This window comes from Tupaia chinensis, unplaced genomic scaffold (genome assembly GCF_000334495.1).
Source record: "Tupaia chinensis unplaced genomic scaffold, TupChi_1.0 Scaffold000318_1, whole genome shotgun sequence".
NCBI classification, from domain to species: domain Eukaryota; kingdom Metazoa; phylum Chordata; class Mammalia; order Scandentia; family Tupaiidae; genus Tupaia; species Tupaia belangeri.
Window position 1 is genome coordinate 400,916 of NW_006159811.1, and position 25,062 is coordinate 425,977.

At 41.0% G+C, this 25,062-nt stretch overlaps 3 protein-coding genes across 15 annotated transcripts in view; 2 read left to right on the top strand and 1 right to left on the bottom strand.

Moving 5' to 3' along the window:
* Positions 1-10,342, top strand: part of ABRAXAS1 (abraxas 1, BRCA1 A complex subunit) — a 20,128-nt gene extending 9,786 nt beyond the window's left edge. For 5 of the 6 annotated variants that reach the window (XM_006151389.2, XM_027773024.1, XM_006151387.3 and 2 more), the window contains 4 exons: positions 681-800; positions 2,275-2,359; positions 7,689-7,803; positions 9,708-10,341. In XM_006151389.2, the coding sequence (XP_006151451.1) occupies positions 681-800; positions 2,275-2,359; positions 7,689-7,803; positions 9,708-10,141 (754 nt within the window). In that variant the 3' untranslated portion in view covers positions 10,142-10,341. Of the gene's footprint in view, positions 1-680; positions 801-2,274; positions 2,360-7,688; positions 7,804-9,707 lie in introns of all 6 variants that reach the window. The other variant, XM_027773023.1, reaches the window with a different exon arrangement.
* Positions 10,343-11,254: 912 nt separating this feature from the next.
* Positions 11,255-19,128, bottom strand: MRPS18C (mitochondrial ribosomal protein S18C). Of its 4 annotated transcripts, none has more exons than XM_027773026.1 (7): positions 18,998-19,128; positions 18,182-18,237; positions 16,776-16,859; positions 15,902-15,959; positions 14,856-14,915; positions 14,685-14,771; positions 11,255-11,859 (listed from the first exon to the last, which is right to left on the bottom strand). In XM_027773026.1, the coding sequence occupies exons 1-6, from the start codon at positions 19,095-19,097 to the stop codon at positions 14,695-14,697; spliced, it is 435 nt and encodes a 144-aa protein (XP_027628827.1). In that variant the 5' UTR covers positions 19,098-19,128; the 3' UTR covers positions 11,255-11,859; positions 14,685-14,694. The 4 variants fall into 4 exon arrangements, with proteins under 4 accessions (XP_027628827.1, XP_006151455.1, XP_006151454.1 ...); XM_006151393.3 differs by lacking the exon at positions 11,255-11,859 and adding an exon at positions 12,597-12,640; XM_006151392.3 differs by lacking the exon at positions 11,255-11,859 and adding an exon at positions 12,604-12,644.
* A 160-nt stretch (positions 19,129-19,288) lies between these two features.
* Positions 19,289-25,062, top strand: part of HELQ (helicase, POLQ like) — a 59,893-nt gene continuing 54,119 nt past the window's right edge. For 4 of the 5 annotated variants that reach the window (XR_003549864.1, XM_006151394.3, XM_006151395.3 and 1 more), the window contains exons 1-2: positions 19,319-19,697; positions 21,467-22,181. Coding sequence is in view for 4 of the 5 variants with exons in the window: in XM_006151394.3 (XP_006151456.1) it covers positions 19,479-19,697; positions 21,467-22,181 (934 nt within the window). In the remaining variant the exon portion in view is untranslated. Of the gene's footprint in view, positions 19,698-21,466; positions 22,182-25,062 lie in introns of all 5 variants that reach the window. The other variant, XM_027773021.1, reaches the window with a different exon arrangement.

Sequence of the window (25,062 nt, forward strand, 5' to 3'; positions counted from 1 at the left end):
CTATAGCGAAAACCTCTCAAAAAAAAAAAAAAAAAAAAAAAAAAAAAACCCAGGAGAATAGAAGAGAAGGGATTGTGGGGTGGCCATCCTCCCTGAGGAGTAACTTCTCATTTTCCCCCTCACTAGCTCACTCACTCTCTGGCAAACATATGCGCCCTATGGCAAAAACCTTAAAAGAAATATAGCCATTAAAATATATTTAATATATTTAATTTTTTTTTCATATAATCACCTTATACCCTGAATATTTTACAACTTTTAAAAGCAACCTGCCTCAGGCCAGCCTCTAGTGAATAAGGTGGCTGGATCCCACAAGGCCTACAATGCAGTTCAAATCCCAAACCCAGAGGCTTGAAAAACTGTCCAGGTGCATGTGTGTGCCTGCATGCCCAAAATCCCAAGAGGAGAATAGAGAAGGGAACTGCAGCATGGCCATCCCCACTAGGAGATAATTTCTTACTTTCTCTCCCCAGTGAATGCACGTGTCCTGTAGCAAAACTTAAAAAAATGAGTGAAAGCACGCGTGTATGCATGAGTGCTTGCTACTTGCCTCAGTCAATAAATTGGATAAGTTAATACAGGTTTTTTTTTTTTAATTCTCAGAGGAAAGGTAATTTATTCTAATAGATACTGATTTTCCTCTTTATTCTAAATTTATATTTAAATTTTTATCTCCTTAGACTTTTTTATAGGATACCTTTAGTGGTTGCCAATCTGGGCATGTCCGAACAACTGGGCTATAAAACTGCATCTGGTTCCTGTACATCCACTGGTTTTAGCCGAGCAGTAAAAACACACAAGTAAGTTTCCTCAGCTGCTTTCCTATTGACCTTATTCCTGTCCATTTCTTTAAGTTAAATTTATTATATAAACAACCACAAAATAAAAGTGAAAACTAATGAATATATTACTTCAAGCAAACTAAACTATATTCTTCCATCTAGCAGCTATCTGCTAATGAAGTAAAAAAACAATGGTGGAGCAAAGGGCTCACTGCGTATCTGCACATTTTAGCATCTCTATTCTAGTAATAAATACCTATAATAAGTGGCTAGCTTCAAACCTATAATTTCCTAAGGCAGCAATTCACATTAAAGGCATGAAATTAGACTGGATATTAAAGAAGAATTAGGCTGCTTAGGTATAACTTTCTTGTGGTGCTCGAATAAGGGAGTAACATCAGTAACACTGGTACTGTCACCTACCCACCAGAATGCAAACACTGTGAGGATAGGGATTGGGTGTTTAAAACTTTTGTGTTCTCACAAAGTATATACTCTGCCTGGCCATGTAAGAATTGAGCACCATATTTAACTGATTCTAAGATCCTAACATACACATTTTTCACACTTCTCCCCAAAACTGGGGTGTTGTACAAATCATACTTTATTAGAATTCCAGAATCCTTATGTTTCTTTCATTTAAGGATAATTTCTTTCTTTTTTTTATTTGGCCAGAGGGTGGTACACTAGCAAGGGAGAAACAAAGCCAGAGGGAGGAGGAGAAGGCACCACCCCAGGGCATGGTCCTGCTATAATCCCTTCTCCACTCCTCCATCCTATTGGGATTTTAAGTGTACACACATACATGCTTGGCATGCTTTTTCAAGGTGCCAGAGCTGGGTTTCAAACCAGGCAGCTGGCCTTAGAAGATCAAGTTCCTTTAGCCATCAGGCCACAGAACCAGCCCTTAAGTAAACTTTTTTTTTCTTTTTTTTTTTTAAGGTTTCTGCCATAGGGCATATGAGCTCACAAGAGAGGAAAGAGAGGGAAGATGAGAAATTATTCCACAGGGGGATAGCCATACCATTCTCATCTTGAGATTTTGGTTAGCATGCATACACATGTGCCCAGCCTGATTTTCAAGCTGTTGGGTCTGGGGCTCAAACCATGATTAGCCATGTGTGAATCCAGTGGTTAACCACCATGCCATCTGCTGGCTCCAAGTAAACTTTTTAAAACTCAATCCTATCCCCACTGTGGTAAAAGAAAAGTTTGATTCCTTTTTCCTTCTGTTTTTGTTTATTTTTACTTAAACATTTACTTTTGGAGATTTGGCAGTAGTACATAGGAAGCTAAGTTTGCTAATGTAAAAAGTAAGGATAAAGTAAGTTTTCTGGTTGGTTTTGTTGTGTACAAGTAGGGGACAAAATCATGGTTCCTACAAAGCCAGTGAGAAGAATCTTCCATTGCTCCTTGACTGCAAATAAGTTTTTACCTTATCATTAAAATGAATTTTGTACATTTGCCTGAGAAAATGGTAATTTTTTTACAGCTCTGAATTTTTTAAAGAAGATGGTTCTTTAAAGGAGGTACATAAGATAAATGAAATGTATACTTCATTACAAGAGGAGTTAAAGGTAAAGTAAAATATCAAAATCATAAAGACCAGTTCTAGAGTTCATATAAACTTGATCACTGTGAAATTGTTTAAGGATAATTTACATGGTATTCCTTTAGCTTCAGTAACAAGGACTGAATCGGTGGTTTACAACAACAGTTTAGTCCTGCTCACATTATATCTTTTTTTTTTTTTTTCCCTCACATTATATCTTGACCAGAGCTCTGCTTCTCTTCCCAGTGTCACATTCATTTCAGGATTCAGGCTGGAAGAGCAGCCCGTACTTTGGGGACTATTTTTGTCATGGCAGAAGGAAAAGAGTAATGAAGCTGGTAGAAATGTACAATAGTTCTTAAAACTACAGTCAAAACTTCCATGTCACATCCATTCACATTTCGCCTACCAGAGTACATTAAGTGGCAATAGGGATTTATAATCTTTATATAGGATAAAGAGAGAAGAAAAGGGGCCAGCAGAAGACTTAGTACTTACATTGTTGGACTCCCACATGGCCAACTGTTGTGGTTCGAGTCCCAGACCTGGAGACTTGAAAATTACACTGGGTGCATGTGCATGCGTGTCTAAGATCCCGGGAGAAGAATGGAGGAGAAGGGATTTCAGTGTGGCCATTCTCCTGGGTGGTGATTTCTCACTTTCCCTCTCACTCTCTCTGAGGTGAGTTCTCACACCCTAAGGCAAAAGCCTCTTAAAAAAAAAGAGGGAAGCAAATACTTGGGAGCAATACAACTACCACAGTGTAATGTTCTTAGCGCTTAGAAGTAGACAAAAATGAGACAGGAGCTCTTGGGCCAGCCAGAGTGTAGCACTGGGATGGATCCTGCTGCTAAAGTCACGTGGGAGATCTAGGTTTGATTCCTCAAACTGGTCCTGTGGGGACCAGCAGTTAGTGTAATGGCTATGTCGCTGGACTCCCACGTAGTCGACCGCAGTTCACGTCCCGGACCCGGTGGCTTAAAACTCATGTCGGGCGCATGTGCGTGCATGCCCCAGATCCCGAGAGGAGAATGGAGAAGGGATTGCGGCGTGGCCATCTCCCCTGGGGGGTGATTTCTCACTTTCTGTCTCTCTGTCTGGTGAGTTCACACGCCCTATAGCAAAAACCTCTCCAAAAAAAAAAAAAAAAGCAAGTAGTGTGAAGTGGCATACACTTGTAATCCCAGGTGTTCAGGAGACTGAGACATGACAATCACTACATGGTAAGACCCTGTCTAGAACTGCCCCACACACACAGGAAATAAAGTCTAAGAAATTAATTGGGCCTGCAAAAGGTAATAAAGGAGAAGGGGACAAGGGTAGGCAGAAAAGAGCCTTCAGCTTGTAGTGCAAGTCAGATCCCTGAGAAAAGAGAGAGGGCTAGGAAGACCATTGTTTAGGAAGAGCATCAGACTGCAGTGCCATTCTAAAAGCTAGGCTGATGAGTCTGAGCATGGACACCAATCCCATTGCTCAGTCATTGGCTAGTAACAGCCCAGGGGAAGCAAGGCTTCAGGTAAGCAGTGGTGGAGCCAGCTCTGGCCCAGCCTTGGTGGCCCGCTTGGTGATGTACTGAACAGCAGTGCTGGTCGCTGCACAGCCAAGTGCAGATGTATCCCAGAGTTCTGATAAGCTCAAGGGCTAGGAGAAGAGGATCGTGGCATGGTGAGACCTTGTCACAGATGCTTGTTTGCATGCATGCCTACTGTATTGTGACTAATAATTACTATTATTTTTTGGAGGGGTTTTCGCTATAGGGCGCATGCGCTCACCAGACAGAGAGAGAAACATAGAGGCAGAAAGTGAGAAATCACCCCCCAGGGGGGATGGTCACGCCACAATCTATTCTCCTCTCGGGATTTTGGGCACACACGCACACACACCCGGCGTGAGTCTTAAGCCACCGGGTCCAGGACGCAAACCACGGTCAACTACATGGGAGCCCAGCGACATAGCCGTTACGCTAACTGCTGGTCCCCGTGACTAATATTATTAACAACAACAACAAAACAGCAAACCACGATGGATCCCTGGCTGGGTCTGTCAGTCAACTATTCATCCACCAGATCTGAGGCATGTACCTCCATGCACACCATCCTCAACACTAGAAGGAAGGGGGCTGGGGCAGACTCTGTGGTATAGAGGGGGTGTACTGCTAAAGAGAAGCCAGATCTCACTTTGCCAGGTTTCAAATTCTTGGTTTGGTGGCCCTAAAACATGTCAGTACACGTGCTAGTATTTAAGATCTGATCGGCTGGAGAACTGGAGGAAAGGGATTACTCATTGTAAGACCAAATCCTGTGAAAGGTACTTTTCTCTCCCCCCGCCTGCGCTCACCAGACAGAGAGAGAAACATAGAGGCAGAAAGTGAGAAATCACCCCCCAGGGGGGATGGTCACGCCACAATCTATTCTCCTCTCGGGATTTTGGGCACACACGCACACACACCCGGCGTGAGTCTTAAGCCACCGGGTCCGGGACGCAAACCACGGTCAACTACATGGGAGCCCAGCGACATAGCCGTTACGCTAACTGCTGGTCCCCGTGACTAATATTATTAACAACAACAACAAAACAGCAAACCACGATGGATCCCTGGCTGGGTCTGTCAGTCAGCTATTCATCCACCAGATCTGAGGCATGTACCTCCATGCACACCATCCTCAACACTAGAAGGAAGGGGGCTGGGGCAGACTCTGTGGTATAGAGGGGGTGTACTGCTAAAGAGAAGCCAGATCTCACTTTGCCAGGTTTCAAATTCTTGGTTTGGTGGCCCTAAAACATGTCAGTACACGTGCTAGTATTTAAGATCTGATCGGCTGGAGAACTGGAGGAAAGGGATTACTCATTGTAAGACCAAATCCTGTGAAAGGTACTTTTCTCTCCCCCCGCCCCCACCATGCTCTCACATATTCTATCATGAATAAAGAAAAAGGGTTAATTATTACACACTACTAATATACATTATTTTAATATGAATAATAATACAAGAATTTTAGAAAATAGAAACTGAAGAACTTACCATTTAAACATAACTTTTTATTTTGCCATATTCTCCAGTTTTTTCCTAATGTATACATCCCTTTTCCAAAAAAAGTTTTTTAACTACTAGCGGGTATGTGCCTTCACCAGAGAAAACAGTCTTCAGTGGGATATGGTCTTGCCACAATCCTTTTCCCTCAGGTTATCCTATCAGAATTTTGGGCACACACAAACACATTCACCCAAGGTGTTTTCAGGCTGCCAGGCCCAAGATTTGAACATGGTCAGGGTTGAAGCGTTGGCCCTAGCAGAGGAGGAAGGATCTTACATTTTCCATACCGGGGCAAAAAGAGTTGGAGACCAGAGGTATTTGCTCCTGATGCATTGCACCTAACCACTGCCCTATGGGACTGACCCTGTAAATAGAATTGAATCATAGTGACATAAGTGGCTTTATGTGACACATATTGTTAGACACATTCTTTGTCACATATTCCTTAGTTATTTTTAATGGCAGTGCATTTCACAAAACAGTATCTTAGAACTCTAATGTTGAAAAGACCAACTTGGGCTAAAATAGGGAAGTGGAGGTCCATCATGGGAACCACAGGGAGAACACAGCAGAACTTAGGAAGGAGCTGGGATGCTGTCAGAACTCTCTCTTTGTGCTTTCCTCATGTCCAGATCTGTTTCTTCAGCCACTGGCAAACCAGAGAACTGCTAATCCACCGCTTCTGTGGTTCTGCTGGAGTTGGTTAGAGGGAAAGTGGGTGCTGGGGTTACTGGCAAACTTATGTCAAGGTGAACAAGTTCATGAAAAGTAGGCTGGACAGACATCTTACAAAATATTCACTAAAACTGGCTATAACTGGAGCCAGCAGGTACATAGTGGTTAAGGTGCCGGACTCCTATATGGCCAAACACGGTTCAAGTCCCAGACCCAGTGGCTTGAAACTCACACCAGGTACACATGCATATGTGCCCTAAATCCCAAGAGGAGAATGGAGGAGAAGGGATTGCAGCATTGCCATCCTCCCTGGGGAGTGATTTCATACTTTCCTTCTGGGTGTGAATGCACATGCTTGATAGCAAAGCTCTTTCAAAAAAATTTTTTTACTATAACTACTATTGCCCTGTAATTAGAAAGGACATGTTTGATTTGATATTTGATATTCTACTAAGGCATATATTCTTAACTTTTAAAGAATTATTTTATTTAACTTTATTTATCCATTTATTTATTTAAATTTGTCCAGAGTGATAGCGTGAGAGAGAGAGCGCACGCACGCATGGAATCCACCAGGTCTGGGACTTGAACCGAATTCGGCCATGTGAGAGTCCAGTGCCCTTAACCACCATGCCACCTGCTAATCCCAAGGCATATATTCTTACATAAATTTTGTTAAGATTCCCAAAATGGAATTATTGGGTCAAAGATTATTGGTATTACTTGTAAAACTGATAACACATAGGAACAGTCTGCTTCTCTCCCACTTTTTTATAAACTTTATTTAATTTCATGAGACAAAGGTAGAGGCATCCCCAACAGGTTTGCTACAGTCCACCCCATCTCTGTCATCCCAATTCATAGACATGCATGCTTGTGTGTGTGCATGGAGGTCTTGGGTTTGCATTCTTCTTTTTCTTGCTATAGGGCATGTACACTCACCAGAGACAGAAAGCGAAAAATCACCCCCCGAGGGGGATTGTCACACCACAGTTCCTTCTGTTTCAGTCTCCTCTTGGGATTCTGAGCACACATGCACACATTCCCAGCATGAGTTTGAAGCCACCGGGTCTGGGACTCGAAACATGGTTGACCATAACCGGCGTCGTAACTATTACACTGTCTGCTGGCCCCAGTTTGCATTTCTTATGCAGGTCCAGTGGAATAATCACTACACACCACCTGGCCTCAATCCATCCCAGCTTCACTCAGCCCTGGATCATGGGATGTGCCAGGCAGATTCAGGATATTGACTCGGAACCTTCCCAGAGTGGTGGTGTACTGTTGTGCCACTATGCAGCTCGTTACCAGTTTCTTAATGTTCTATGTGTGCAGTAATTATGCATCTCTCAGTATTTTTGTTTTGAATGAGTTAAATACTTCAGTTTATTTCTGTGTATTAAGGAAATGAGTGGTGTGATAAAAATATATATAAATGAGATGTTAATGTGTCTGAAAAGCGTTTTGTAATCTATAAAGCACCATGCAAGTGCTTGTTAGGTAGATCCTCCAGAAAGTAGCAAAATCAGTAATTACATAAAAGGTAGCTAGTATTTGATATCTACATCATCAAGGATTTTAAATTATTTGAGTCTAGATTCTATTAATACAGGAATCAGAATTTTACCTGATTTTTATTTTGCAGAGTATATGCAAAAAAGTGGAACACAGTGAGCGAGCAGTAGAGAAATTACTAAAGGATGTAAACAGATTAAAAGAAGAAATTAAAAAAAGGAAACAAGCACAGATTCAAGTGACACGTAAGTAAAAATTTAAAACATTGCTACTTTCTGTGATTTTTAAAGCATTCTCACTGATTTAAATTACAGCTGGGCCAACTGCATTATCAGATGAATTTGTCCCCCCTGGGATTAAAACTAGTTGTTTTAGTAATACTTTTAAATCCTCATGAACAAAGGACATGACACCATACAAAGGGCCCTTCCTCAAAAAGGTCTACGAAAAATGTATGTTATTAAAATAATAATTAAAAAAATTTCTTTTTAAGTCTATTTATTTTATGAGACTTGAATGAACCATGGTTGGTCATGTGGAAGTCCAGCACCTTAACCACCACTCCACCTCAACAAAATATTTTTTCAAAGATTTACTTTTATTTATTGTCATTATTTTATTTTTTAAAAGTTGACCAGAGAGAGAGAGAGAGAGAAGGAAAGTGAGAAAGCAAGCTGCCAGATCCAGGACTCAAACCACGGTCAGCTATATGGGAGTCCAGTTGCCTTAACCACCACCCCACTTGCTGCCGTACCCCCCACACACACACAATTTTTTTTTTTTGAGAGGTTTTTGCTACAGGGCTCGTGCGCTCCCCAGAAAGACAGAGAGAGACAAAGCGAGAAATCGCCCCCCAGGGGGGATGGCCATGCCGCAATCCCTTCTCCTCCATTCTCCTCTCGGGATCTTGGGCACGCATGCACACGCGGCCTGGCTTGAGTTTAAGCCGCCGGGTCTGGGACTCGAACCGTGGGAGTCCAGCGACATAGCCATTATACTAACTGCTGGTCCCGCCCCCAATTTTTATGCCAAGATAAACTCATACTTTATTCCCATTTTTCTGAAAACTTTTTGAAGCACTCTTGTTTTTGTTTTGTTTTTGCTATAGGGTGTGTGTGCTTGCCAGAGAGAGAGAAGGAAAGAAATCACCCCCAGGGGGGGATGGCCACACTGTAATCCCTTCTCCTCCATTCTCCTCTCAGGATTTTGGGCATTTACACACAGGCCCCCAGCATGTTTTTCAAGCCTCTTATGTCCAGAACTTGAACCCTACAGACAGCCATGTGCTTTCCAAGCCACCAGGGCCAGAACTCTTAACTACAGCTGACAATATGGGCTCCATCTTCCTTACCCACTAGGCTAGCCTGCTTTGCAATACTGTTGATGTTAAAGAATTTAACAGATAGTTCCATAGCCTGGTAGTTAAGGTAGCCAGATTCTACATGGCCGACCTTGTTCTAGTCCCAGATCCAGCAACTTGAAAATTATGCTATGTGTAAGGGTGCATTTCCCTGATGGGTTTGGAAAATGGAGGAGAAAGGATTGCAGCATACCACACCCCATTGGGGGTACTTTCTCTTTCTCTCGGTCTCTCTCTCCCTTTCTCTCCCTATCCTCATAGCCTTTCCTCCCTCACCCTCCTGGAGTGAACTGAATACAAGTGCCCTCTGGCAATAAAATTAGTAAATATTTTTTTAAACTTAAATTCTTTTTGGAGAGGTTTTTTTTTGTTCTAGGGTTCGTGTGCTCACCAGAAAGACAGGCAGAGAGACAGAAAGCAAGAAATCACCCTCCAGGGGGGATGGTCACGTTGTAATTCCTTCTCCTCCATTCTCCTCTTGGGCTCTTGGGCACACACACACACACACATGTCCAGGTCCAGGACTCGAACCACAGTCAACTACATGGGAGTCTAGCGACATAGCCATTACGCCAACTGCTGGTCCCTAAACTTAAATAATTTAGTATTAAAATCACCTTTCTTTTTAGAATATTATGGCATTTAAATTAGAATTTTGGATTAAGCATGTCATTGTTCTCACTGTAGACGTGATACAGTTCTTGACTTAGCTTTACTAACAAATAGCTATTTATAAAAGATTTGTGGAGCAAATGCAATTAAGATGAACTGCTACTTTATTTTGTTTAGGAGAGAAGAATGTCCAAGAAGACACTCAGGAAAACATTTTCCTCTGTCAAGCTTTACGTACCTTTTTTCCAGATTGTGAATTTCTGCGTTCATGTGTTATTTCTTTGAAAAACAGGCATATTTCTAAAAGTAGCTGTAACACTAGCCACCATCTTGATGGGGTAGACAAGTTGACTTTAATGGTAGAATACGCCAACATTCCTGAAGCTAGTCAAACTACTACACCACAGATAACTAAGCGTAAAGCTACAGATGCAGGTGACAGAGGGCAGTTAAAGAAGTCACGGCTGTTAGAGATACAGAACAAACCATCTTCGACAGACAGTGACAGCAGTTACCAAGAAAAATCATCCACGCTGAGCAGCCCGGAAACAGACGAAGACATCGAGAAAATGAAGAGCTCTGGAGAATATCCACAGTCCCCTACATTTTGATCCTCTTAGCCCAAAAGTACATTTTTGATCTGGCTGTAGGGTAAAGCCAAATGATTGTATAATTTTAACTGTGTTTAGCTTCATATAATATGTAAATTCATTTTTACTGTATTCAGGGGTTTTTTTTCTTTTCCCATAAGGAAATATTTTTGGGGACTAGCAGGTAGCATGGTGGTTAAGGGCGTTGGACTCCCACATGGCTGACCACGTTTTGAGTCCCAGACCTGGCGGCTTGCCTTTTCACTTTCCCTCCCCCTCTCTCTCTTTCTGGTCAAATTAAAATAAGTAAATAATTCTTGAAAAAAAAATTATTTTATCACCATCTTTCAATTTTAACCAGAGAGTGAGCGAGCCACCAGGTCCGGGACTCACACCGCAGTCAGCCATGTGGAAGCCCAGCACCTTTAACCACCAGGCCACCTACCGGCGGCCCCCAGGTATTCTTAGCAATACACAGATAAGGTCTTTTTAAATTTTTTTACTATGTTTACCTGTTTGCAGTAATACCTGAGTAAATCCTAAAACATTTATTTATTTTTATGTAAGCAAGACAGCAATGGAGGCGGGGTGGGAATATTTTGGCTAGGTCTTGCTATGTCTTGACTCTCCTACCCAAGACTCCCAGGCAGATGGGATCACAGGCAGGCACCACTGAACCTAGCTTGATTAGGTGGGGTCAGGAATGGAACCTGGGCCACATGACCATGGTGCAACAGCACCCTCCTAGTTGTGCCAGTGTGGCTGGGCCCTCAGGTGTTTATTTTATAAAAGACTTTTTAAAATATCAGATGCCTTTATTTTAAAATAGAAACCTTTCTTTCACTAAGTTGTCAAGGAAAAGCTTAAATACATTCATGTAAACTTGCACAAATTCTTTAGAATTGGGAAAGAAGGATAAGTCTTATTTCACAATGTGGAAATACATCTAAAAGTTTATATAAAAATTTATTTCTATCTCTAAGTCATTAAGAATCTTATTCAAAATAATAAAAAGTAGATTATGGCTCAAGTTGCCAGATAAAATGCTGAGTATCATGCAATATTTGGGGTATAGTTACACCAAAAAAACTGTTTATCTGGGACTCAAATTTAATTGAGTATTCTGTATATTTATTTGCTAAATTCGGCAGCCATAATTAGAGCACAACTGTAACACAGCACAAACACTAATCTCTCCCTAGAGTCCTCTACACAAAATCTACTGAATCCAAAGGTCATTCAGTGTTTGGAATTCGCAGGTGATCAAGGAACCGAAAAGCAAGTTAAATTGGGACTCAGAAATGATACAAGGACATATACATACATGGGCATGTCTATTATAAAGCTTTTGTTTTCTTTTTTAATTTGCCAGAGTATGTACACTCACCAGAGAGAGGGAGAGTGAAGAGCTCCCCCAAGGGTGAAGGGGGGGAGTGAGGGTTATGTAACAGTCCCTTCTTCATTTCTCCATCCTGTTGGGATTTTGAGCATGCACATACGCACACCTGGTGTGTTTTTCAAGCCACCAGAGCAAGAATTTGAACAGCTGGTTGGCCATGTGGGTTCTGACTCCTTTTACCAACAGGCCCACTTTCATTTTAATATAAAGGAAAAGTATATATTCACTCACCATTTGGTGGGGGGCCAGGGACTTTTCTGTATTGTATGAAGTCTAGTGATTGGGCTTCCTATGTAAATCACTGTTGCTGCTTAACCTTTACTCGTCCTGGTTTTGGTTTCTGTGAAGAATTTACACAAATTTGCAAAGCAGCCTATGTACAAAATTCAACTAGGGTTTTCCATTTCACTGTACCCTTCCACCCGTATTTCAGTTGTCCTAGCTACACCTAATTTGACAGCTATTTTAAGAGTTAATTATCACTGGGACCAGCAGATCGCGTAATGGTTACTTTGCTGGACTGCCACGTAGTTGACCATGGTTTGAGTCCTGGACCCAGTAACTCAAAACTCATGCCAGGCACATATATGTGCGTGCTCAAGATCCCGACAGGAGAATGGAGGAAAAGGGACTGCAGCATGGCCATATCCCCCGGGTGTGTGTGTGGGGTGATTTCCTGCTTTCTCTGTCTCCAGTGAGCACACACACATGCCCTATAACAGAAATCTTTCAAAAAAAAAAAAAAAAAAAAAAAGAGAATTATCAGGACCAACAGATGGCATAATGGTTAAGTCCTGGACCTGGCAGCTCAAAACTCACTCCAGAAATGCATATACGTACAAGTGGGCCCAGATCATGGGAGAAGGGATTGCCCCACAGCTGTCCCTCTTCCCCTGGGGGGTGATTTCTCACTTTCTCTCTGATGAGTACATGTACCGTATAGCAAAAATCTGTCTTTAAAGCATTTTTTTTTAATTTATTTAACTTTATTTGTTATTATTTTCACATGAGTTTTGCCAGAGAGAGAGACAGAAGCCACCAGGTCTGGGACTGGAACCGTGGTCGGCCATGTGGGAACTCCAGCACCTTAACCACCACACCACTTGCTGGCCCGCAAAAATCTGTCTTTAAAAAAGGAAAAAAAGTTAAGTCTTGCCAAAGCATGCACTTAATTTTCATAGCAATAACTTTTCTTTACATCATTAACTTTTCACTACATCAATACAGTGACACTACTAACAGATCTGGAAACAAAACAGCTGATTACAAAAGCAAATTTTAACAAGAAAATCAAGGCCTCTAGTATGTTTTAGGGAAGACCCAGAACCTGTTTAATCCAGTGAGCTGAATAAGTAGAAGTTGGCAAAGAAAGCTTCTGTATGTACTGATGTGATAGGTTTGTTTTTTAATTTTTGCCAGAGGGACAGATAAAGAAAGCAAACCCCCAGTGAAGTACATTCACACCGTAATAACTTCTCTATTTTTCCATCCTTCCAAGACTGAGCACATTCATGTATGCACTGGTATGTTTCCCAAGCCACCTGCCATGTGGGATCCAGCTCTACTGACCACACAGCCAGTGGGCAAGCCCTGATACACCTTTTCTACTTAACTTTCCATGAACTACACATCACATGAAGCTCTCACCATGTCTCACCAACTAGTTAAAATGCTAAACATACACTTTGACCATGTGTTACTTCCACTTAATACAGAAAATTTTATTTAGTAACAAAGTTTTATCGTTAGCGTGCCTTAATAACCATGGGGTATTTTTGAAACCCCATATACAAAGGGTGCTCTGTGCAAATCACAAGCTTCTACTGCTAGGCTTGTGCTTTGCTGGTTACATAAGCAGCTGGTACTATATAATAGAAAAGAACCAGGGTTATCTGTTTGAGCCCTGCTGCTTGTATCACTGGGAGACAGAAAATGACAATTTATACCAATAGACTATGTATTGGATCAGAAAAGTCATAAAGCATTTTTGCATAGAAAAACAAAAAATACATCATGATCTTTCCAATAACCCAATATGAATCATCCCTTCAAGTAAAGGCTACTACCAGTTTGATGATGGAGTTGTCTAGGAATAAATGTTTTATCTCCTATGACAGCACCACTATCCATCCTAATGTAACATTTCTACAAAGTGAAGACCCACATTCCCACCCCCCTCAGTTTTTGCTATTGGGTACGTGTGCTCACCTGAGAAAGAAAGAAAGCACCCCTCAGGCGAGATAACCATGCTACAATCCCTTCTCCATCCTCTTATAGGGATTTTGGGCAATGCATGAATGCAAGCATGCAAACGAACCCAGGATGTTTTCCAAGCTCCTAGGTTTGAGACTTGAGCCAGCAGTCAGCCATGTGAGATCCAGCACCCTTCACCACTACACCACTGACTGGCCCAAGACCCACCACACATATCTATATTTGCTAGTTAGACAATTATTATGAGCAATTTCAACTCCACAACCAGACATGAGTTTCAAATGTGATATGCAAGGTTGTCAAGAAATTAATGGGAAATACATATTAAGCAAAACCTATGCTTAGATTTCAAAAATTTTGAACCAAAATAAAACTCATACTTTAGTTCCACTTTTTTGTGAACTTTTAAAAATTCCTTCATACAAGCATTTCAGTTTCCTATACCTCTTTACCCCAAATCATCCCATCTGTAAGACAGGATCTGGACTTGGCCCAGCAGATGGCATGGAGATTAAGGTGCTATTATCCCACATGGCCTAAGGTGGTTCAAGTCCTGGACCTAGAGGCTTGCTTCATCACTTTCTCTTGTGAGTGCACATGCCTGATAGCAAATTAAAATAATAATAAAATAAATACCTTAAAAAAAAGACAGGATCTGGAACTAAAGCAGAACTCCAATACAAGCCATCCTTCCCATGTTTAGTATCCTAGTATTAGTGGTCCCTTACATATGAGCTATTTGGGGACCAGATATTAGTGACCATCACACTTTTTAATTCAAATTCTACCACTTTGCTATAACAAAATATAATACATTTTAAATAACCTATCTATTTAGTGAACATTTGGAAAGGAAGCATCATTTCTGAATCACTCTTCTACCCAAAGGCTCTTCTTAAGTAGTAACAGCATTATACAACCACATTGTAAAATACATTTATTGATAATAACCTTATGTAATTTATTCCCGATATTTGATGTTACAAACTTTAGGGTCTTTGCGATATGCAGGATCCTTGTACGTAACTGACATAAACCCTGTAAAGAGATAATTAAAGTTGTATGCAAAAGATAATGAGAAAAATTTTGAATAGCCCAATTCAATTATTCAAGTGCTCTTACCCATTATTTGAGCTCTCTTAATTGCTTTTGAGACTTCTTTCTGTTTCTTCCCACAAAGACCTATAAAATAAAATTTTCCTTTCTTATTCATAAAAAATGAGTAATTTAAAATTCATAATAATTTTCTAAGTCAAGGCCTGATACATTTTTTTCTGTAAAGGACCAGAACAGCAAACATTTTAGGGTTTGTAGGCTATACAGGCTTATCATAATTACTCAACTCTGCTGTTAAAATTCAAAACTAACCATGTGGCATAGGTTGGATTTGAACTGTGAGCCATGGTTTGTCAATGGCTAGTTCAAATATTAGTCTAGGAATGATTATATATATTCAAAACATCAAGACCACAATTTTTTTTTTTTTTTTGGAGAGACGTTTGCTTTAGGGCGCATGCGCTTGCCAGAAAGAGAAGGAGAGACAGAAAGTGAGAAATCACCCCCTAGGGGGATGGCCACACCACAATCTCTTCTCCATTCTCCTCTTGGGATCTGGAGCACGCACGCACACATGTGTGGCGTGTGTTTAAGCCACCAGGTCCAGGACGCGAACCATGGTGGACTACCTGGGAGTCCAGCAACATAGCTATTACGCCATCTGCTGGTCACAAGACCACAATTTTTTTTTAAATCTCAAATAGTTTTCTATTTCAGTCTGCAGTTAACTGAGGATAAAACATGATAATCATCTGGCCTGAGAAGAAGCTTTCTTACCTAAATCCAGTGCCTGTAGTATCTGATCCAATAGTGATCTATAGCACACTGAAAACTTGCCAGTTTTCTTTCTTTTTGATAGCATGCGCACACATGTGTGTATAAGAGAGAGAAGCATCCTTGACAGAATCACACAGCAATCCCCTTTGCCTCCCCTCCAGCTAGATGCCCCTGTGATGTGAGCCTGCCCAGGGATCTGATCCCACTGCCACAGTAACAGCTTCCTGCATTACTGTTGCACCACAGCAGCTGGGCTAACCAGTATTCTTGAAACAGAAGAAAACTGGTATCATTCTTATCTACATTTAAACTGCTACAATAAAAAAACAAAATACCTGTTATGTGCCTTCCATAAATGCATCCAGTAAATGGAGAAATAAACTGGGACAAAAGCTGTTTTTGAGTTTTATTTGGAGGAAAAAAAAAAAAGCGCATTAATACATTTGTTATTCAACCTTGAATGTGTAAATTTCAAAAACCAAACATTACACATACATTCAAGTCTTGTGAAGGTTTAGTAAATTTCAGACAAATTTAATATGAGAAAAAAAAATTAGCTCATCCTCATGGCAAGTTATCTTTTAAAATAATATCTAAAATTAACATCTACCCTGAGTGTCAGTCTGTACAGCTAATAGCAGATTAATCATTATCTTTTGCGCTAAAGCTGCTTTCTTTTTTACAGAGATCTTTATAAAATACTGCTGCTTATATATAAAAAGGTACTAAAACACCTATCATGATAGGCCATCACATATTCTACTGAGGTCTTCAAGAGGTCTTAGTGAATTGGGTCATTTTATTTATGTAAATACTTCTTCAGCATTTTCTAGGTGCCAGGTATTATTCTTGCCACTTTGCACAATCTTCTTGCTACAATGTGTTTTCACAACTTCTTGTTTTTCTTCCTCAAATACAGCAATCACATTATACTGTGGACAGTATAAAATACTTAACCCCAATACCATCCACTCCCCCAAAATTTGCCACTTTTCATTTGCAGAATAAAATACAGTAAATGAAGGAGAGCCAGGAGGCTCTTATTTGATATATTATACTCAGAATTATAACCAGATTTTAAATTATGAAGTTGCTGAAAGTTGCCTCTACACAAAACTTGCTATAAAACTGATCTGATTATCTTTAAATAAGACTAACCAAGGAGCTAAATTCTAAAATCAAGTATAGTGAAGTAAATCCAAATCTCACCTGTACATTCTTATAATCTACACGTTTCTCGCACAAGACACATTTTTTAAGAGGCTCCTTATATGGATTTTCCATTGGAACAGGCTAGAATAAAGGAAGAAAAGTCTGATAACAGAACATGTTAATTTTCAGTTTAAAAAATAAACTTTTGGGGACCAGCAGATGGCGTATTGAGTTCGTGTCAGTCTTTGACTTTTCTGTCTTCATTACTGCCTTTCATGCTTTGTCACAATGCTGCCCTCCTACTGTCGGTGTGGTTGTCTTTAGTATAGAAGTCCTGTGTTTTGTTTTTGTTTTTAAGGCTTCTGCTATAAAGTACTTGCACTCTCCAGAGAGAGAGGGAGTGATAGAAAAAGAGGAAAAGTGAGAAACCACTCTGCAAAGGCGGATGGCCATGCCACAATCCTTTCTCCTCCATTCTCCTCCGGGATTTTGGGCATGCAGAGACAGGTGCCTGGTGTGAGCTGCAAGTCGCCAGGTCCGGGACTCAAACCACAGAGCTGGCTGTGTGAGATCCAGCACTTTAACCATCACACCACCTGTTGGCCCTAGAGGTTCTTAATCTAGAAATGGTTTAGGTCCATGACTCCCTATAGCTGCAAAATTTCAAACAAATGGAGTATGTGTTTTTTTTCTGTGGAGAAGATTCACAGTTTTCATTAGAGTTTCAGTGGAATATATGACCTAAAAAAGAAGTAAACTTCCTTTATGCTCTTAAACTACTATGTATGAATAAGATAATTAAAAAGGGATATTTGGAGTAGATGAGTTCTTCTGTTTCTTCTGATTCCTCAAACTTTCTCAATCCAATTTACATTCAGTTCACATGTAATGATTATTTCCTTTTCAACACTGTGCTGAGTACTTTTTATGGTCTGATTAATGTCAAACATTATTTTTGCATGTGGTAAGAAAATCTATGATGCCCCAGTCTATGCTCATCCATAAAAATATAGGTTAGAGGAAACTGTTTAACACTGTCCTGGTGTAAAACTTTAATTTTAATCTCTCATTTGTTAAGTCAGTCCCCTACCCCAAAACTGATGAAAGTCGTAAATTTTTTTTTTGAAATGGGAAAGAGAGCCAACCTACAGCTAAGCTTTGTACAATCCCTTTGTTCAACTGTCTACAATTATTCTTCCACCGAAACTACCTTTTTACATTCTCAAAGTACACATACTTTTAAGAACTAGGAAGAACATTATGGTGTTACAGAAGCCATACTTCTTGCTCAGAATCTAGGAATTCTTCTACTTCACTCAAGTGACTATAATCAATGAGTTATAGATTCCAAACTGAATGATTATCTTTATTGTTTTGTCCTACAGATGAACTTTAACTTGCTAAAATACAAGAATTTGGTCAAATTTACAGATGCCTTACTAATAGGACAAGAAAATACTTACCAGGTCTTCATTGCTGGTTTCCTGTCTATATTGTGAACAACCTCTTCTCCACAGCACTACAATTAAACAGAAATAGCAATAAGTCAATTCTTTGCTGTTACCTAAGTAGCTAAAGAAATATTTTTGTTTTTATTGAGGCAAGATGAATCAAGGGACACACAGAAAAGAAAGGTCGTATATTCATTATACTCACAATGGCTGGTTAAAAGCCTTTCCTTTGAATATGGAGTAACAAGATTTTAAACGACCACGCTTCCTAAGAGGAAGAGGGTATATACAGTATTTCCCCGCCCATACCGCCTCTCATCTGCTCTCTTACTAATTTTCTCTCTAAAACAGAAGCAAGTGAAAGCATCTGTCATCCCATAAGGAAAATGAGTAACAGACGGTCTCCAGTGAGATGCTGATAGATAAAATTGCAGAAATTATAAATTTGAGGGCTTATGTCACAATTTCTCTCTGATCCAGAATCTCAGATATCTGGAATTTGCTGCTGGAAATTTTACTGACTCTGGAAATGTCCATTCCTCACCAAGTTTACCTGGCCATCGCAGGCAAATCCCTGCCTCGTTGTGAGGGTTACTCCATCATTTTCCTCGTGTTTAAAAATGTGAAAGAAGTGGACTGGCCAACATCTCACATCCTCTTCAGCTCTAAAATACTAGTCATGGGCTATTACGGATTCCCACCTATCTTAGAGAAACTTAACCGCCTGGAAACCAGCGTCCTTTTGCTAAGTGACGCCTCCACCGACTATGAAGGCTAAAAGGCTATGGTCGTGGTGCGACAACGGAGGACAGGATATGAAGACTTTACCCTCGTGAGTGCCGGGACCTTTAACGCAGACAGCAGCCGTTGCCAAGTGTGTCAACTTTTTCCTCCCTAGACCATTCCGAAGAGCGACCACAGCCGCCATCACTCTCCCGTTCCTCCTTTCCTTTCCTCTTTCCTAATTGTCCCTTCCGGTCCCTTCCGGTACCCTTCCGTTGTTGGTCCGAGTGCTCGATTCAATGGTTCCGTGCGTTAATGCTAGAAACCCGCGAAAGAGCAGGTGGGGTTGTTAATGCGCCCGCGCAGCACCCTCACATTCTCGCCCTCCGAGCACAAGTCACGTGACTCTAATGATTGGCGGAGGAGGCGGGCACCAAGCTGGTCCCTCTTCTTCCGGCGCAAGAGCCCTGGGAGTTGAGTTGAGGGTCTTTTGCCAGGTGGGTGGAGGCGGGAGCACAGTCTCCCCGCCCTCCTACCTCGGCCCTGCCCTCCATCCTCCCCTCCACCTAGGTTTGGCAGCTGGGTTATGGGAGACGACGTCCAGGCAGGGGTCTCGGCCCCAGCCGTGGATGAAGGTGGTTCCCGCATCCGCCGGCGGGTGTCTATTCGCAAAAGGAACCGTCCTAGCTTAGAGGGCATTTTTGCCGCCCCCACCGCGGCTGCGCTCAGTTCTGGAGATGAGGAGGAAGAGGAGGAAATGGCTGAGAGCCGGCGGCGGAAAACCGTAAACGTGCAGCCGGTCGAGGTACAGCCCTGTCAGCTCTCCAGTTTCCCCCTGTGCACCGACCAGTATCCCGCCTTTGGGCGGTGATGCAAACCCTGACCCCGGCAGCGTCGCATGCCCGCCGGAAAGGGTAGAGGGGCATGGAACTTGACACTACAGAATAGTGAAAGTTTCCTACCCAGGCGCAAACACTTTGACAAGTTAGGTAATAGCCTTCGTCTGTAGTCTTTACTCCAGCTGTTAAGAGGCACTTAAGGGACATTGCCTTGTTAGCCTCATTTCTGTAGAGACGGGGACTTCGAAACAAAAGTTGCACCCACAGCAAATACCAGGCATGACAGAGATGCAGACCTAGGCCTCGAAATACTTCTGCCCTTACTGTGCTAGTAAAATCTATGTACTGAAAATCCGTTATGTGCATTTTGTGCCCAGTACATTGTTGAACTAGTTACGTTAGCTAGATTTTACAGTATTAGGCCCCTGAGAAGTTGGTAAAAGCTACAGTTCTGGCTTGATCCGCCCCTTGACTCCCGTTTAATTTAATTTGCCAGAGAGTATGTGCAGTGGTGGTGGGGACCTGGGGGTGGAAGCATTCCCCAGTGGAGAATGGTCACACCACAATCCTTTTCCCATTTCTCCCTCTCTTTAGATTTTGGGTACATGCAGAAGCATGTTTTTCAAGGCACTGAGTGGGGACTTAACCCAGGCAATCAGCCATTTGGGATATAACTTAACCTAACCACCAGGCTAGGGGCTGGCCCTCAAACCTGCCTTTTTAATTACTTTATTGCTACTCCAAGTTTATATCTCCTCTGTTTAGTAGAATACCTCAAATCATTGTGTAGAATAGTCTCAACTCCAGATTCTAAGAACACAGTCTATGTGGAGTGTATTGTGGTACAGCCATGATTTTGTTACAGGCCTGTATCTGTAGATTGGAGTCAGCAGGGAGAGTGCTGTAGTTAACAGAAACATCTTGTGAGCCGTTATCCCAATCAATATGACCAGGTTGTGTCACTGTTTTAAGGATTTAGCACAGGTTTAAGAACTATTAATGGAATCCCACTGTGAGCACAACATTCCAGGAGTGTAGTGGCAAGTCACTTCTCTGGGCCTCCATTTCTTCTTTTTTATTTTTAAGAGATGTTTTTTGCTATAGGGTATGTGTGCTTGCCAGAGAGACAGAGCCATACAGAAAGCGAGAAATCACCCCCAACCCCCTGGCAAATGACCACACCACAATCCCTTCTCCTTCATTCTCTTCTTGGGATTTTTTTTTTTTTTTGAGACACACATGCACACGTGCCCGGCGTGAGTTTTTAAGCTTCTAGGTCTGGGAATGGAACCGCAGTTGACTATGTGAAAGTCCAGGGACATAACCATTGTGCCATCTGCTGGTCCCCATTTCTTCCTCTGTAAAATGGTGATGATATTTATTTTATAGGGTGATTTGCCTATAGATTTGTGGTTTATTTGTGACCATTTGCTCAAGTACTTTGTATAGCACCAGGCTGAAGCTTTTATTCTTTGTCTTTAAAAAAAGGTTTATTTCATGAGTGAGAGAGAGAAACAGCACCCCTGACAAGGTCCTTACACGACATCCCACCCCCAGCCTCAGACAGTCTCAGATTGTAGTCCCTGCTGTAGGCAGGTTTCCAAACTTGAGCCAGTAACCTTCTTACATGGGTCTACCTCACAGAGTTTTGTTTTTACCAGTGTGGCACTCTCCAGCCTCCTTACGTTCTTAATGAAACTAGGGTTGATAGTAAGTATTTTTGTTTTCTTTTCAGCATAATGACAGTGAAGAGGACATGTTTGGTGACTATGATAGTTTTGCTGAAAACTCCTTTTTAGCTCAAGTTGATGACCTGGAACAAAAATATATGCAACTTCCTGAACATGGGAAACATAGTACAGACTTTGCCACTGAAGATCTTTGTTCAAAAAGCATTAAAAACAATCTCAGCATGACTACTGTAGGTGACTTTATTGAATTGAAAACTGATGAGCACACAGAGAACCAGAGTGGGCATGAAGATGTCACTGTGGCACAGGAAGCTGATCTTTTGTATGATGTACCTTCTTCACAAGTTTTATACTTTGAAAATTTGCAGAACTCATTAAACTCCTTCGGAGATCAGTCTGCTAAAGAAAGGGATCAGAACTCAACCTCTCATAAGACTGTAAATGAGGAATTGCCCTATCATCGCATAGAACAACCCCAGGAAAATGATGAATTATCTTCTGAAGCCAAAATTAGCTCAGATAAGAATAGGAGAAAAAGTGTTAAAGATCATCTAAAAAGTGCCATGACTGGGAATGCCAAGGCACAAACACCAGTCTTTTCTAGGAGTAAACAGCTCAAAGAAAATCTCCTATCTGAAGAAATTAATGTTGCTAAGAAGACAATTGAGTCGTCATCAGATGATCGTGGTCCTTTTTATTCATTACCCAGCAAAGTGAGAGACCTTTATGTTCAGTTCAAGGGAATTGAAAAATTATATGGTAATGCTTTTTTGCTGGAATGCAAAACATTTTTTTCATTGTTATAATAGTCGTACAAACCAGTAAAAGCAAGTAATTACACAGTCACGTTTCTCATTTTAAAAACTAAGTATATGCTGTCTCTCACCCTTTCATCCTTAATTTGGTTCCACTGAACCTGTTAATTTTACAGGCACACTTCTCAGACGGGTTATCCTTGCTGTCTCTTTTTCCCCATTCAGGTAATTCCCCACACTAATCCAATTCCGGGTTCTGTGCTCTTGTGTAAGATATGACTGGGCTGCCTAACCCCAAGGGTACATGTAGTGCTTACCCTACCCAATTCTTAGTAGCTTCTGTGATGCTGTTTGCCGTGACCCACACAGCTGAATGTGTGGTCTGAGTAGGGGCAGTTGTGGATTAGAGAATAAACATAAAAATAAACATACAAAGATACACAAGTAGAGAAAAGCAGGAATCAGGTGATCTCAACTTCTTTGATGGAGACAGCGGCGACCCTGAACCATTCCCAGGTTTATTCTTTTAAAGGGCAAAAAAGGGAGAAAGGGAAAGTGAAATGCAAAGTCAGTTGTTTTCGGATACTAACCGGCTCAAGATGTGGAGACATCTGGTGCTATGTAGTTCTATGTAAGTTTATCTTCTTGGGCCTTTTCTGATTAACCCACATGGCTTCCTTTAACTGCCTTGCAATTTCAAACACAGAGACAGCCCCCATAGTCATATGTCAATAACATTAATTTAGCCTTGCAAAGGACTGCCCTTACTTGTAGATACACATTTCTGCATGTGCTTAAAGGTCACCATTGTGTTTGCTCAGATTCAGGCTGCTCCTTACACCGTTGACCACACCCTTGTTAAAAACTTGTTCTTTGATTTCTTGATCTCAACTGTATGCTTTTTTCTCTGATTGTCTAGTTGTTCCTCAGTTTTCTTAGCTGATATGTCCTTGATTGGCTCTGTTTTCTCTACCAAAATGTAGTTGTTGAAATTCCTTCGAACACTCAGGTATCTTGAGTAAAAGAAGTCCGTATTAGTAACATCATTTAGTGAAACTAAACTTTAAAGAGAGCTGCAGTTAAGATTTAAGTGCAAATAAATGGTAATAATAACAATGTATCTTATAATGTTTTAAAAATCCTATGTCTTTGCATAAACAGTCATACATTGCTTAACATAGGAGATAGTCTGGGAGACGTGTCAGGTAATTCTGTCAGCCTGCAAACATCAGAGTTCACTCTACAGACCTAGATAGCATAGCCTACTCTGCACTAAGCTACGTGGTGTAGGGATCACCTTAGTATAGGTGATCTGTGGTTATCAAAACATCGTTTTGTGGCATATGACTATTTCATATTTATGTCATTTTAGACAGGGGACGTTGCAATATAATGAAAGATCAGCCTATCAGCCCATAACTTCCTAAGTATTTCTGGAACTCTGGTTAGAATGTTATGAACTGTTGAATACAAGGAAAAAGTGGGAGAAGACAAAAGTGATTAGAGAAGTAGGACTATAGGAAACAAAATTTAATACAAGACTTTGTAAGAGTAATAAATTCCAAACCTAGGTTCATGGTTTAAGAGCTAATATTGTATATTACCCTTGAAGTAGATGTTAACTTTCTTTCCTCTGCTTTTCTTCTAGCACCTTGTTCTTTGTTTAGTCTGCATCTCCTGCCAAATGAACATCCTGAAAACAGGGTTTTATCTAACACACCCTTTTTTGTTTTTAATATAACTAGCACTGTGCCTGATATACTCTGGTAAGTTCTCTTCTGTTGGAGGTTGTCAGTCTCCTTGTGGATTCTAGCCTGATCACTCACACACAGCTTCAATGTGCTGAGCTTTAATTCTTCACCTGTTAAAAATAAGGATAAGGATTCTGCAAGTTGTGTTCTGCTGAGGACAAATTAGATGTTGGTAATGACTGTCGGTAATGACTCAGTAATTAAATCCGTAACTCCCAAGAAAGAACTTAAGTAACAACTTTGCAAATCTCTTTGTACTTTTAAATCTGGCTAATAACTTGACTAACTTAAAACATAAACTTGTGTGCTACTTTTCACTAAGCTAAAGAAAGCAGGTTGCTGGAATACAGCATTGACATCACATGCATGTTCTCAGGCCCCATCCCAGACCCACTGCATCAGAACTTCTGTGGTAGGATCTGGCAGTCTGTGTGTGTGTGTGTGTGTGTGTGTGTGTTAAGAGACCAGCTCCTTTTTTTAAAAAAAAATATTTAATTTTGTTAGTGTTATTTTAAAATCTGACTAGAGAGAAAGGAAATGTGAGAAAGCAAGCCACCGCATCCAGGAATTGAACCACAGTCGGCCACGTGGGAGTCCAGCACCTCAGCTACCATACCACCTACCAGCCCTGGCAGTCTATGTAAATAAGATTATTTAATAAGCCTTCAGGGAAGTCTGATGTACCCATGTTTGTGAACCACAGACCCCTAACCTCATTCTGTTTGTCCTTTATCATAGAACTAATGTGCTTAATGTCTTTATATGTGTTGAGAGCTAAGTTGATGTAATTTACTTTAATGTGTAAAGATAAATGATAGTCCTAAATGTTATTCTGGACATGTTATACTTTAAAAACCTGATTTGAATAAAATAGAGATGCAGTTAAGTCATATTCTGGCATAAACATCTGGAACTTGATGAGTAATGGATGATGCCAATCTGAAGTATTTAAAAATATTTAGGTATTGGGTGAATGGGCAAGGGAAGCTTACATCATCTCCTTGCAGAATATAAGAGGAAGAACTTAGGACTTACACAGGTTCGGGGACTGTCCTTTTGCTCCTCTGATGTCCCTGATGACCCTCAAGCTATAGGCTGCTGTGTGCCTGCTGGAATCTTGGCTAAGTCTGCAGC